This window comes from Aedes albopictus, chromosome 2, assembly GCF_035046485.1.
Source record: "Aedes albopictus strain Foshan chromosome 2, AalbF5, whole genome shotgun sequence".
Taxonomy (NCBI): domain Eukaryota; kingdom Metazoa; phylum Arthropoda; class Insecta; order Diptera; family Culicidae; genus Aedes; species Aedes albopictus.
In genome coordinates, this window is record NC_085137.1 from 298029143 (window position 1) to 298043551 (window position 14409).

The 14409-nt window shown below is 38.7% G+C and overlaps 1 protein-coding gene across 1 annotated transcript in view; it reads right to left on the reverse strand.

Moving 5' to 3' along the window:
* Positions 1-5127: 5127 nt before the first annotated feature.
* LOC109430601 (triple functional domain protein) overlaps positions 5128-14409 on the reverse strand; it is a gene marked incomplete in the record, with an annotated part of 231873 nt that continues 222591 nt past the window's right edge. The window contains 5 exon segments of the mRNA XM_062852125.1: positions 5128-6046; positions 8369-8578; positions 8665-8859; positions 8962-9151; positions 9318-9434. Coding sequence (XP_062708109.1) covers positions 5813-6046; positions 8369-8578; positions 8665-8859; positions 8962-9151; positions 9318-9434 — 946 coding nt within the window.

Consider the following 14409-nt stretch of genomic DNA (forward strand, 5'->3'; position numbering starts at 1 on the left):
CAAAAGAACTAGCTCGCCATTGTTCGCTTCACGCGGGAAGCAAACAATAGATTAATCGCGGGAAGCAAACAATAGATCACTCTCGAGCACCACCAGGCACTTGGAGAACTTTTTTGCATACGTTGAAAGCACAGGATTCTTTATTTAATAATCCGTAAATAGTTTCAAAATTATGTTTTTTCAGCACCAGTCGTGCATTTATTCAACGAGGCTTGCCGAGTTGGATAAATACGACGAGTGTTGAAAAAATCATCATTTTGCAACGAGTTGCATACAATTTGTTTTTAAATTACGAAAAATACCCATTTAGCACAATCTTCTCGCTACACAAACATGCATCAGGAGGAACCACGTGCGAGCATCCAGGCTCGTCTGCGTAGTTAATATTCGATGAGGGAAGCTTCCAACGGGTCGCGACGTTCTCAAACGACCGCTTACGAAACATAACGGACTCATGACATGCTCGAAGACATAATTAATTGATTAATCAAGTAAGCTTTACGCTCTCCACGCGATCTCTTCGACACAGTCGTCGATGAGAGGTGTGTGGACTTTCAACACACTAAAAACAATACGCACTCGCTTAGGCCTTACATATACAATAGATGCGTAATGTAGATGGACACCTAATTCATCCGAAAGAAATGCGGTCTGTGGAATTTCGAGCTGAACTTTAATTTAGGTTAGTCACTACATCGTCGAGTCTTCTCGTGGTCTAGTTGGCAATGCGCCTGTGTAGTGAGTAGAATTCATTAGTTTGGAGTCTCACCGAGAGGACGAGTAACTTTTTTCGAAAATTCCACTCCAATTTGTCCATTTCTCACTCACGCCAGTATTTGTTAAGTCTTTTGGTGTTTATCTATTGAGAGAAACCATGTGAAGTAGAGGGTTAAAAAGAATTGTGAAAATAGCAAGGCTACTGGAAAAGACGAGCTCCCAGTTTGAACACTGTATTTCTGTGGAAGATGATGTAAGAAAATTAACTGCTAGAGGGCCTCATTACCTCTTTAAAAAGGGTGGCACAAACTGGAGTGCATCAATATGAACGATGACTACTGCGACATGAACTAATGCGGCGTATGGATATGTTTCAGCACAGTCAAGAAGATCGAATTGCTGTTATCATTTTGATCGTTTTTCATGCATTTTATTTACTGCTTTTCACATGTTATTTTTTACTCCTTTCGCGAGTAACGTTCGCGACTTTTAGATTTCCTTTTGAACCGACTCATTTCATTTTCATTTCCTTAAATAGAGGATTTAGGTGATTGTGTAATTTATAATTAGGATAAATTCATAAATTAAACATAACATATTACTAGTAAATATTATCACACAAATTTTACAGAACTTTTCTCTGTGTCAATTTTTTTTCATCTTGCTCCGTCGTTTTGTTCTTCTCCGAGTGAACCATTCACACACATAACATACCTGTAATCTGTTATTCCTCAGCTTTTACTTACACTTTTTGTTTTACTTATGATAAACGCATTACAAAATTAAGATACGCAACCCCTGGCACTTGGCATTGCGAAGTGCGCTGAGTTGCAAAACCAATGCGTGCTTTTGTGTTTTGTATTGTGATGTTAGAATCACCATCATTCGCGCGCATATTGGACCGAAAAAAACTAAATTTCACTCATCTGTTTGCTTTCAATCACAGTTTTGATAAGAAGGTGAAACGAGATAAAGTAGGCATGAGAAATCAGCGACATCAGTAGGTTGGTACTTACATTATATACAAAGTTACAAAATTTGGTGGAGCGTTGTTCGTAAATAAGAGGAAAACTGTTAGCATTGCTAAATTCTGCCGAGAACATTGTCTTGGCAAGGGAAGTCGATGGTAGTTTTACGAAGTTTCTTGCACGCTGCGCAGGTTTCATCTGGCTATCTACAGCAAATACGATTTACAGTGTTGTTCAGTGTTTTACGTCTAGGGGAAAACACACATTTGTACAGCTGTGAATGATTCCGTCCGAATTGGGATTCATTCTGTTCTGTGAGATCGATGTGAGGTTTTAAATATGGAACACACTGTTCGGCGAAATAATAGTGTAAAGAAGCAGACGCAGACCAAGCACAGATACTCAGTTAATTTAGCTAATAGAGTAAATGGATTAGGAATAATAAAATAATACTGTTTCGCCCCAAATGTTGCGGCGCTGCTACATTATAAACTGCTGCATGCAAAATCGTAGAGGATTTTGATTCGAGGGGAATTACATAGTCAGTAACTAATATTCCGTACTCAATTATTTTTTAACTGGGTTTTCAACAGCAACTTGTTGAGTTTTCTAACTTGGTACGGTCAGTTATCTCATTCACCGAGATATTGCAAAATATTTTTCGGAATTTAGTAAATTAAATGTCAAAACATAGAAATCGAAAATTCGTTACCGAGCCCGGTAATCAAATTAACGGGTGTACCTATTTGGAAAATCAATACAGCAGACATCTCAGAGACCATCTGGAGTCAAATGGATCAATCTGGAATCAATGGATTTATTAAACCAACCAAATCTTTCACGGTGATTGTTATATCAAAATAGGTATGTCCATTACGAGACTGAAAAACACAAACAGTTCAATTTTAAAAGAGATGTGCTAGGTTCCATAGATTCTTTCAGAATTCGACCAAAATTATCAAATATGTCTACCAACGAGTTAATCAATGTGTTAATAGTTATTTATGTAACGAGTTGCAAAAAGTTGATTTTTTTAGCACGATTTGTACATTTATCCAACGAGGCTTGCCGAGTGACACACTAGTAGTTTACGCAACAAGGTGTATTTGTTCTGCACCGAGTTGCGTACAACGTTTTTTGCAAGTTCATAAATTACCACTTTAATGAAATTTTCATCAAACTGCATACTGATGCTCATAGCCATGTTTAAGAAAATCTGATCGTAGCAGGTTATGCTGTGCAGTTGTCACAATTTTTCAAAATTGCATCCAGAAAGCATCAAGAAGTTGATGGTCGTGCAAGGGATAGCCAGGAAGAGAATGAGTTACCCAAACGTGTTCCACAGTCGGCGCACTTCGGGCTATCTCATTCTATCACCCGTTCTTTCTTGGTCCGTTTCAGTCATGGCAATGATCGGGCCTAGCAGGTAGAGTTTCAATAAACTTTGCACACGATCGCCTCTCGATCGCCGCCGCCGGTCAGCTGTTATTTTGTACATAGGATAATTAGAAGTCAATATACCGCCGCGGATACAACACGTCGTTGTTATTCGGAATAAAGTGTATTTTCTGTTCGCGCAATAAAGTAGTTTCGATTAACGTAACCCGTCGTGAGTTAACGAGTGTTTTGAAGTGTCCGAAAATCATTCTTGTGACGCGCGAACAGTTGATCTAAACTGAAAACAGTGCTGTAATGGTTCATTACGCAACGCAAATCAGTGCTGTAATGAACCATTACAGCACTGGTCGTTTGGTGTGGGAAAGTAGGCCTTTTCCTGTCAAATTTGCGTGAGGTAAAACTGCCTATTACGATGACAAATTGCAAAAAAAAAATTTATGCGATGATTTTTCCATTACATAACTGATTTGAGTTGCATAATGTTCATAATGCAATTCAAATGAGTTGTATAATGAACATTATACAACTATTTTTTATTATGCAACTCATTACAGTTGCATAATGAACCAGTGCGGAAAAGTTGGTAATTATGATACTCAAATGAGTTGAATAAACTTGAAATTATGATACTGAATTGCATAAAATATGCATCAAGTATCATGATAGGTTATCAAGTCAATAACGGAGCCGGCCTCGTCCTTACATTCATCGAGAAAAATCGTCCAAAACTTGACGTGACAATCTTTTCAATAATTGTTGAGTAACTACAAAAAAAAAAATCTCCGAATTGTATTTTTTTTTTTCAATGGAACAAGATCACCAATAAATATCTATCCTTTTGTCCGCCTGGGAAAAAACCTGAGAGAAGCTGAACGACCATTGCCACTGGCGAGTATCGTATGGTAGAAACCCGCTAAAACAATTGACGGATTTATTAAGTAAAACCTAGAACATCTGTAAATCCTAATTGAAATGGATCAACATAGATGTTTTTTTTTGAGTAAACCAACCATATCTCAGTAAAAATCATAATTATAAAAATGTTTACTATTACTAGTATTGGCTGTAAAGAGATGCAAACACTTCTTGCGGAGCTTCGTGGCCGTGCAGTTAGCGTCACCAAGCGTAAAAACGTACCATGCCATGGGGTGAGGGTTTGATTCCCGCTCGGAGTGATGAAACTTTTCGCAAGAAATGTTTCTTTCTCGTAACCACTGGTGCTCGTAATGTGTGTCGTGTCCGTTGTCTAGTGTTAAGTTTCGTTAAGTCTGTACAGCCTCTGGCTGAAGACGGTGTCCGTGTCTTTTTTTTTTAACTGCGCAAAATAAAATCATGCAGAGAGTAGTTTGTTTCGAAATTTAATTCGCTATCTCGCAAAAATCAAGACAAAGGTAATAATCGAAAAAGCCATCTATGTTTTTGTGTTCACACGAAATGAAACTAAAATTTCATTTCAACCATTTTTTTTTGAAAACCAAAGAACAACACGTCGAATTTTTAACGAATTTGATTTCCATCTGCTCAGAAGCCTTCCTGACATCGCTTGCATCATCCAGCACGACGTTTGTAAAAAAAAAGCCAATTCAAACCCGATTAGCCGATTTTCAAGCATTCGAGCTCTCTTCCACACCAATTGAATCCACGCAGAGAGTCGAAAATCCTTTCCGAGACAAAAGCGAAACTACCCCCAACGCATCGGAAACGATGTTCCTAAGCCTTGTTCATTGCTAGCCTATTACAAAGTAATACGGGACGAAATTCAATTCAATGTTACTACTAGTGTACAAAACGATCGAAAAATATGTTGTTTTCTTGTTTTGGTTGTTGTTTGCTTGCTTTTTCCTTTCTACCATTTGTATGCATGTGTGTTTCTTTTTATTCAAAGGTTACCTATTTATCAATCTTTCCCTTGTTTCTATGGGTGATAATCCGATTTTTGGTAAGGTTTTCCATGCTGTTTGTCTCCTTTCTTTTTATAACTGCTGTTGTTTGGTATTCGCATTTTTCTTTAGGTTTGTTGCTGAATATAGTAAAGTCAATAAAATATATTTGTTATCCACGTTTGATGGTTTTATTTTTGCTGCTATTGAATTACACTAGCTGTTGTTTGTTTTGTTTTCTCTTGTATTTGTTGTGATTTCTTGCTGTTCTACTCACGAATGCAATATAAATGTAGAATTTGTTTTAAGTATTAGGTTATCCATAATTACGCTTCATATGCGCGATTTTCACAAACCATTATTTTTTGGTAAGCGTTCCCATTTTGTAATAGATTTTTAGTTTTTGTTTAAACCTTTTGATCATCACTTTTTGTCTCTATGTTGTTGTTTGTCATACTCGTTTTCTGTATATTTATTTATTTTAATTACAAATTATCCATACTTTGTGGCTTACCTAAAATTTGTAGGTTGTTGTTGTTCTTAAAATTCTTGACGTCAATCCTCCTCACATTGTTGGTATGAAATGTGAGCTTGACTTATTTTGCTGCTGGCTGGTGTCATTACTGCTTCTTCGTACGATGCGATGCGGCTGATAGCTGTACTATAAAATCAAACCGTTTGAAACTCGTGTACCTTACCTCGTTTACCCGGGTCGTCGTCCTAGATGGCCTGCGTTGGTTGCCGTTCCTGGTTCGCCGAATGTTGATTGTAAATAGATGATTTCGATTTAACTTACACCGATGAAGTCATCACGCTTGGTGCAGCATGAATGTATATGGTGGTTGGTATTTATGAGTCCTTTGTTAGTTCCTTCTGGTAGGCGATAGGACTTTGTATTGCTTTTAGAAAGTCATTCTGCGTCTGCAAAATGTTGCGAATTGTGTTGAGCCACTCGTTGTGCAGCTCGATCGTAGGCGCTGTGCAAATAAAGCTCAGACTGGAGCGCTGCGGATCGATTGAGCAAAGCGAGAACCGGTTTCCGTTGGTTTGGTCGGATAAGTCCTGCAGGGTCATCTTGTTCACCTGAAACGATAAACAAATTAAACTCGTTAGTGGCACACATACATTAATAAGGTGAAAAAGATTACGTTCATGTTTTGGAAATATAAAAGGTAACGATTGCCAAGTTACCTACGAAGAAATGTACCTTAGCTACAACTTTCAGGAACCTAAGCAACGACATTAAATACTTATTCTTATGTATGGTTTCGGTTTGTTCATACCAGGGAATGTGTCCCATTTTACACGACTGGATCTCCCTAACGTAGCATGAATTGATTGAAAGGTGGAAGCAGCACTTTGACGAGAAGGGGGAGAATCCCAAGCAGCATACATGTCATAGACACAGCAGCGCAAGTTAGCCCATTGCTGCCTAGAATTACATGATAATGGCTCTTGTGCAGCCAATAATCTGCATAGCCGTTACTCTTTTCAGACATGCTGAATGAATCAATTAACATTAATATAAAATTCGAGTCTAGTGAAAAAAGTTATTAGCAACTGAACTTATGATGGTGCTTAACATTTAACATGCACAGGAATAACATTAATAATAAAATCTCACTTTTTGGCAAGAGAATATTTTTTTCTACGTGCATCGAACCCCTTTGCGATCTTTGACAAACTTATTCGACACATCCTAGGCAATACTTTAATGACATCGGTTTATATGGTACAGCCAACTTTCGTTCGTTGGGTAACGTTTTAACTGGGCACCCGATAGGTGGGCTGCATCCCTGATAAAACGAAGACAACTGTCACTTTTTGACGTGAAGCACAATTTGTCAAGGTTGGTAGCCCTGAATTTCTATTGTTTTTTTATTCTTCAACTACTTAACCTAATTTTCAGCTCTTTTGTCCACTAGGGCACTGCGAGAGCGATTCCAAATGGCAGCTGGACTTAAACTTTGTACAGCGCCTAAATGTTTTCTATTCATTCTTATTCTACTATATCGAACGGACAGCCTTTGCGCTGCTGTCACTTTCTACCCTGTCCTTGGTAGAATGATGAGCACGAGGATGTTGATGTGTGGCTCTTGTTCCTTTTCCAGTCCGATTGGAGGTCCATTATGAGTTGCCGTTTCGCCGATATCCAATTATCCGGGTCCATTTGAGCTATGGAGCTCAGAAGAGGGTCAAGTGCCAGCCACTCTCGGGGGGGGAAGAGCAACTGACGAAGTGCCGGGGCTGGGATCGAACCCATGACCATCACCTTATGAAGTGAATGTGTAGCCACTACGCTACGGGCCCCGGCTATTTCTATTGTTAGAGATAATTTTACAATAGAAATTCTTGCTTATTTCGTTCATCGTGTGGCACGCTATATGTGATGGTGCGCCACCGCGGAGAGGCGACAAAAACTTGCTTCACAGCAGCCTGAAAACTGGCAATTTGTTCGTTTTTGAACGAATCTTCCAAGCTCTGATGGGAGATAATGGCAGTGGATGAATTGGCTACGTCAGTACAGCAAAGGACGCTTGAAATAAACCAACCTTATGCCAAACGACCTTAATTCATTTCCCTACCAGCTGAATTAGATTTAAAAACTAATGGAGAGAAAGTATACTGAATACGAGTAAGCCACACATCATGAGAGACCCAGAGTATCTGCAATACATGTAGCATTTTTGAAGTTGTTTTAGAAAAGGTTCCTGATTATACACTTAGGCAGAACTGACTGGCCCATCTTGATTATAACACTGAAAAAACTGATCTTAAGAAGGTCATAAGTTTGTCTTATGAAATTTCGACATAAGAAAAAGTTTTGATTTCCATAAGAAATTCTTATGATATCATTTCATAAGACGTCTTATGAAATATTTTTGGACAATATAAAACAAAATCGCAACCTGGATCGAACCAGGGACGTCGAGATCGAAGAACGCGTGCTTTACTCATGCGCCCATCAACGCTTCGAAAATTGGAATGGTTGGAGTGCAATAAAAAGTTTGGGTTTTCGGGATCAACGTTTCATAAGATATATGATGATTTTCACAAGAGCCTTCTTATGAGATTTTTCATAAGACCGCTGTAATGAATTTCTTAAGAAATTTTTGCCGCAGTGAATGGATGACTACAAGCATTCAATTTTTATTTAACTGTTCATAAACTACGTAGAACAATTTTTTGTTGTCTCGGACAACGTGCCTATTCTAGGCTTTTGTTAATAATATAAGTTTGAAAATTTGTATCGAGCGTAAAATGTGTCGGATTCGTCAAAAAGTTATGACGCTTTACAGACACCTTGTGTGGTTTGGATATTCAATAACATAAGTTTTCACAGTACCAAACTGGTTACGAAGGGTAACTTTATTACTGTATCACATTGCATAAATGAAATCTTACCTGTATGTGCGCCTTGTAGATATAGCTCGGGCTCGTAAACTGCGTCTTCTTGCCCACTATCTCCGCAAAGATGATGTTCTGTTCAAACAGGAACACATGCAGCTCTTTCGGCTTTTGGGCATTGTACGAATTCTTATCACTACTACTGGCACCTTCGACACAGTAAAGCGGACCGTGCAGCAGTAGCTTGCCCTGTGCCGTTATCTTACCCTACGATATGGGAGAGGAGGAGTTGGAATTGGATTAGTTTCTCTGCTAAGGCTAATTCAATCGCGGCTTCAAGCACACAAGCATACCTCAAATTTCTGCAACCGACCGACATCCATCATGTCGTTGGCTGCCTTAGGAACTACTCGCATTATATGCATTGCATCTTTCAATCCTGGAATTTCCTCGGTGAGACCGGCCCGCTGAGTATGCTTCAGGATATCTTTCAATAGTAACTCGTACTTCATTATTCTTTGGACAGGTTTAATGAGCATATCTCCTAACTGAAAGTAAAATGAGTGAAATTTCGTTAGAAAGCAGTTTATTTGTAGAAAACATGACTCGACATTGAATTGAATTAAAAAATTTGAAACTGCGTTACTTACACATAATTTATATTTTAATTTTAAGCGTAATTCATCGAAGTAACTCATATGCTCCTGCACGATGTGCTCCGATACCGGCTTGTTCTGGCAATACACGACATACATGTGCAGCTTCCGCTCGCTTCGCTTTATTAGCGGTCCGAGCTCGTGCGGGTTTTGCTGACACTTTTGCAACGATTTCAAAAAGTGGCTGTTTGAAAAGGGGAAAGCACAAAACAAGAGACATAAATTGAATCAACATTGGCAAACAATGCAGAGCAGGTAGAGGGGGGAAGGCGATAGACACGTGGTGCAAATTAAGGATCCTCTTGGGTTGGGGCGGGTTCGGGTTGGGGTTTTTCGCTCTTTGTACTTACTCTCGATGCCACTCGTAGATTGCTTCTATGTTGCCGAACACCATCCGCTCCTTGCCACCCTTCAGGTCATCCGGGATTGGCACACTGCTACTGGGATTTCGAATCTCGGCAATGTAGCTAAAAAAGGAGACATAAAGTTATTCCACGCTACATCGGTAACATTTCATATCTTTAGTTTTGACTTATTGTGAATAAATTATGTGAGTGTTGCTGAGTGTGAGTTATATTAATTCTCTATTTCTCATGGAACTCCGGACAAACGCAATTGGATCAATATGATGCATTATTTATTAGAATATGACTGTAACCAAATAAGATTAACCCATCAACCACTAACTACTTGTTTCAATAGGGGAACACTAGATAAACAATCAAAAACCTATTTATTTAAAAAAGTTGTTCGGCAACTTGCGGCTACGTGGTTGTGCGACTAGTGTCATCAAGCTCTTAGTCGCATAGTGTTCAGGAAGCGGGTTAGATCCCCGCTGCAGCTGTTAGGAAAAGTTTTTCGGCTGTGACACGACACTGCCACACTTTGCATGCTAGTCCGTTGTCTAGACATTCACAAAACGCGCAACGTGAGACGAAACATAACACTTATAGTTCTTACAATCGTCAAGATATTAAAATTTACCTTTCGTCGACCGGTTTCGGGCGCGATGTCGCCCATCAACAGGACAATGTCCGACTGATTGCCTTCAGTTTTCGAACGATGTTCGTACACGTCCGAAGAGAAGAGATGCTACTGGGGAGTCGTGTCTACCAGACTAAAAAGACACGACGCAATGGGCGGGTCGTCTTCATTCATCAACGGCCTTCGTGTGTTGCTGATGAACATTGACTCCCAAGCGTTTAAGTGTAACGTTTTTCTTACGCTTTTGACGAGTTTGGCATTTGGCGTTGTCTAGACTAGAACGAAAAAGTTCACTGGAAGCATTGAACGTGTCTGTGTCTGCTCATCTAAGTATTCTATGAGCACTCCCAAAGCTATTAAAAGAAAGCTTTCTCTGGCAATTCTCGGAGAATATTACAAACCTTCAATGGCATTCCCACACACTAACCCACATTGCTCATTCAGGGGTCTGACTGGGCATATTACCATATTACCCTCCCTCAGTTTGTAATATTCTCACCAACCTGGAATAGTTATTTATGCAACAAGTTGCAAAATGATGATTTTTTCAGCACGAGTCGTACATTTATCCAACGAGGCTTGCCGAGTTGGATAAATACGACGAGTGCTGAAAAAATCGAGTTTTGCAACGAGTTGCATACAAAGTTTTTTGCAATTGCGAAAAATACCCATTTAGAATAATCTTCTTAGCTTCACAAACATGAAATCAGGTAGAACCACGTGGAAACTCTCATGCACGACAGCGCGGTTGTTATGTTTGATCAGGTAGGCTATGGCGTCGTAGGTGTCACAAATTTTCATTCTTCCGTCGTCATCAAACAGCAGTATGGACAACAGAAAGGAGTTCCAGCTATTGTTCGTATGCCTGATCTGCACTAAACTAAATCTTCCTGATTCGGATGAGTGCTCAGTGGATGTAGACACAACAGCTGTACCAAACGAAATTGTGCCAGTTAGTAAAAAGTGTGCATAAGCAAAGGTGCCGAAAAGTGCTACTTTTCAGTACTCAAAAGAGTGCCGAAAAGTAGCACTTTTCGGCACTTTTGCTTTAGTGAAGAAAAGTAGGCCGTTATATGATTGCTACCGCAAGTGAAAAGTAGGGAAATAAGCAACGCAATTGCAAAAATATATTTTTTGCAATTTTTCACATCGTAAAGGTCCCATTAGACATGACAAATATTTGGCCAAACAAGCCCAACAAATGACCAACACAACGTAAATCATGGCAACCTCGGATGAATGTCGGACTTCAATGGCAAATATTTGTCATAATGACAAACAGTCCAATGGCCCCTTAATAGGCTGTTTTACCTCACGCAAATCTGACAGAAAAAGGCCTACTTTCCCACACCAAATTAACAGTGCTGTAATGATTCATTACAGCACTGATTTGCGTTGCGTAATGAATCATTACAGCACTGTTTTCAGTTTTGATCAACTTCTTGATGCCTTCTGGATGCAGTTTTGAAAAATTGTGACAACTGCACAGTATAACCTGCAGGTTATGATCAGCTATGATCAGATTTTCTTAAACATGGCTATGAGCATCAGTATACTGCCCATAATCGCATAAGAGTAACATTCGACAAAAGTAGGCATTGGAGAAAATGGAGCCCAAAGATTCAACTTTTAATGGTATGGAAATGAACCAAAATTTTAAATATTTCTCATAAATTGGTAATCAATCGTTTAGCAATAAAATTTTCTACAGCACATCTTATATGCTAGACGAATGGCCAGAAAATAAATCGGACCTGATTATGATTGATGACACGCTTTAAAGCCAGCCTTTTTTCCAGTGTGACTGTTATGCAATTACAATGGTCAATGAGACAAAATGACTTGGTATTTTTTTTTCATAAATCCTAGAACAAACTTGAAATTTTTATTCAGGAAGTCGAAAGTACTTGCGATTTGATGGTGATTCCCGATAATAACTCAATACCATCAAAATATGCAAATCTTACAAATATGCAGTTATGGGCAGTATACAGTTTGATGAAAATTTTTGTTCAAGTGGTAATTTACGAACTTGCAAAAAAAGTTGTACGCAACTCAGTGCAGAACTCGATTTTTGTACGACTCCTGCTGTAAAAATCATCATTCTGCACCTTGTTGCGTAAACTACTATCCCCGACACATAAATGACTTCGACAAATCGACAATAATTTTTCATAAGAGCCTAACTGCCTTGATCTATTTCTCTTCGTCGACTCTCTCTTTCGCTAATAACTTTATCAAAACAAACAAAATCATTATTCTTTTTGTTTCTATAGCAACATGTAGTCGTCCTCTTCGCATTTCAACCAAAAAATCATTGGAAAACTCAATACACGTTCTGTGATAAGACAAAGAGAGGATCGATGAAGAGAACTCAAAAATGTCAGTTAGACAAAATTAGTGTCGAAATGTTCGATATACTAGGCAGCAGCATGATCACTATAACTATATCAAATGACTTGAAGATCTGAGTTTTATTACCGAGATGAACCAGCCCTGGGCTGAAAATCTCGTTAATAAAGATAATAATAATAATCTGATTTTTACTGAACTGTTTGCCGTTCCTTATACATTCAGCTATTCCAATCATTACTGCAAAGCACATCGGCCACATGCCCAAAATCAAAGCATCCTGGAAGATATAATCCAAGTCCAGGGATATTTGTCTTCAAACCTTGTCAAGCATAGAAAACTGTTAGTAAACAATACATTACAAGGTTCGAATTCCCATAGAATGAGATCATTCATTCGCACTACAACACCATAGAAGATAATATCACAATGGCTAGTTACAGTAAAAAATGAGAAAAATCTCCCTTTTCCCCCCACCTGTAACCCGGGGACGTGCCCTGCTGGATTTCGAAAGCTTCGGAGAATATTACGAACCTTCAATGGCATTCCCACACACTAACCCACATTGCCTTTTGAGGGGTCTGACTGGGCCTATTACCTTCCCTCAGTTTGTAATACATATTCTCTCCAACTACGAATTATATTTTAAGCTTCGTGGAAGATATAATCTAAGCCCAGGGAAAAGAGAGCTTTATCTGGCAATGACCTTTAATGTTATTGTCAATGTGGCAGGCACAAGGATACTCTATGCCTAAGAAAGTCAAGGAAATTTTCATTACGAAAAGTTTTTGGACCGATCGGGAATCAAACCCGTCACCTTCATCATGGTAATGCTGAATAACAGTGCGCTTACCGCATCGATTATATGGACCCTTGCGTCACCTCTTGAACCGGAAACACGAGTGGGCCACAGGAAACTTAACTTAAAATATTTCTTAACTGGGAAAAAATATTTCAGGAATTTCGCAATAATTCCCATTATTCATTAAATAATTTAACAATTTTTATCTTTGATTGTCATTAATACAGTCCACAAATTCCGTTAAATAATAAATACCGTGGGGTGCCCTAATTTCGTGCGGGCCCAAACTTTGTTAACTTCTGACATCTGAGAGCATTATTATCTAATTAACAGCGGAATCATTCAAAATTTGCTATAACCTCAAAACTGCATTTGATCTCAATACAATTCACAAAAAAAGAAATGAAAAAAAAAATGATTTAAGTCAAAGATTGAAATAGTAGTTTACGCAACAAGGTGCAGAATGACGATTTTTACAGCACGAGTCGTACATTTATCCAACGAGGCTTGCCGAGTTGGATAATTACGACGAGTGCTGGAAAATCGAGTTCTGCACCGAGTTGCGTACAACGTTTTTTGCAATTTCATAAATTACCCTTGAGGATAGTTTTTAACAAAACTTTTTCATCAAACTTGCACACTGATGTTCATAGACAATGCTAAAGGTAATCTGATTATAACAGGTTTTACTGTGCAGTCGTCACAATTTTTCAAAACTGCGTCCAGAAAGCATCAGCATAGTTGTCAAGTTGACCAAAACTGAAAACAGTGCTGTAATGGTTCATTACGCAACGCAAATCAGTGCTGTAATGAACCATTACAGCACTGTTAATTTGGTGTGGGAAAGTAGGCCTTTCCCTGTCAGATTTGCGTGGGGTAAAACAGCCTATTACGATTAGAAATTGCAAAAAAAAATTGACGGTCTTCTATCATAGCTTTCTAATGGAAGGGGCTTTTTATTCTACAACAGACCGAGAACGGAACAAAACCAAGCAGAGGCAAAGGCTTAGTTCCCTTTTTAACGATATTATTTATCATGATTTTCACAACGTTAGGTACAGCACATGAAACCAAAAACCACCTATCTTCCTAAAGAACGGTCAGAATTATGCACAGCCCGTTGTACTAATAAAAGTAATCACATTTAATAACCAGGAAAATTCTTTACGTAGGAGGACATTTCAGACTGCTTCTATTAACTGGACTTTCACACGTATAAATTTGGTAGAGCACGTAGAGCATAATTTAACTGGCGCTTCTCGTTTTGATATTTGTCCTCGAATACATGAAAAAAGTCGAGCTAG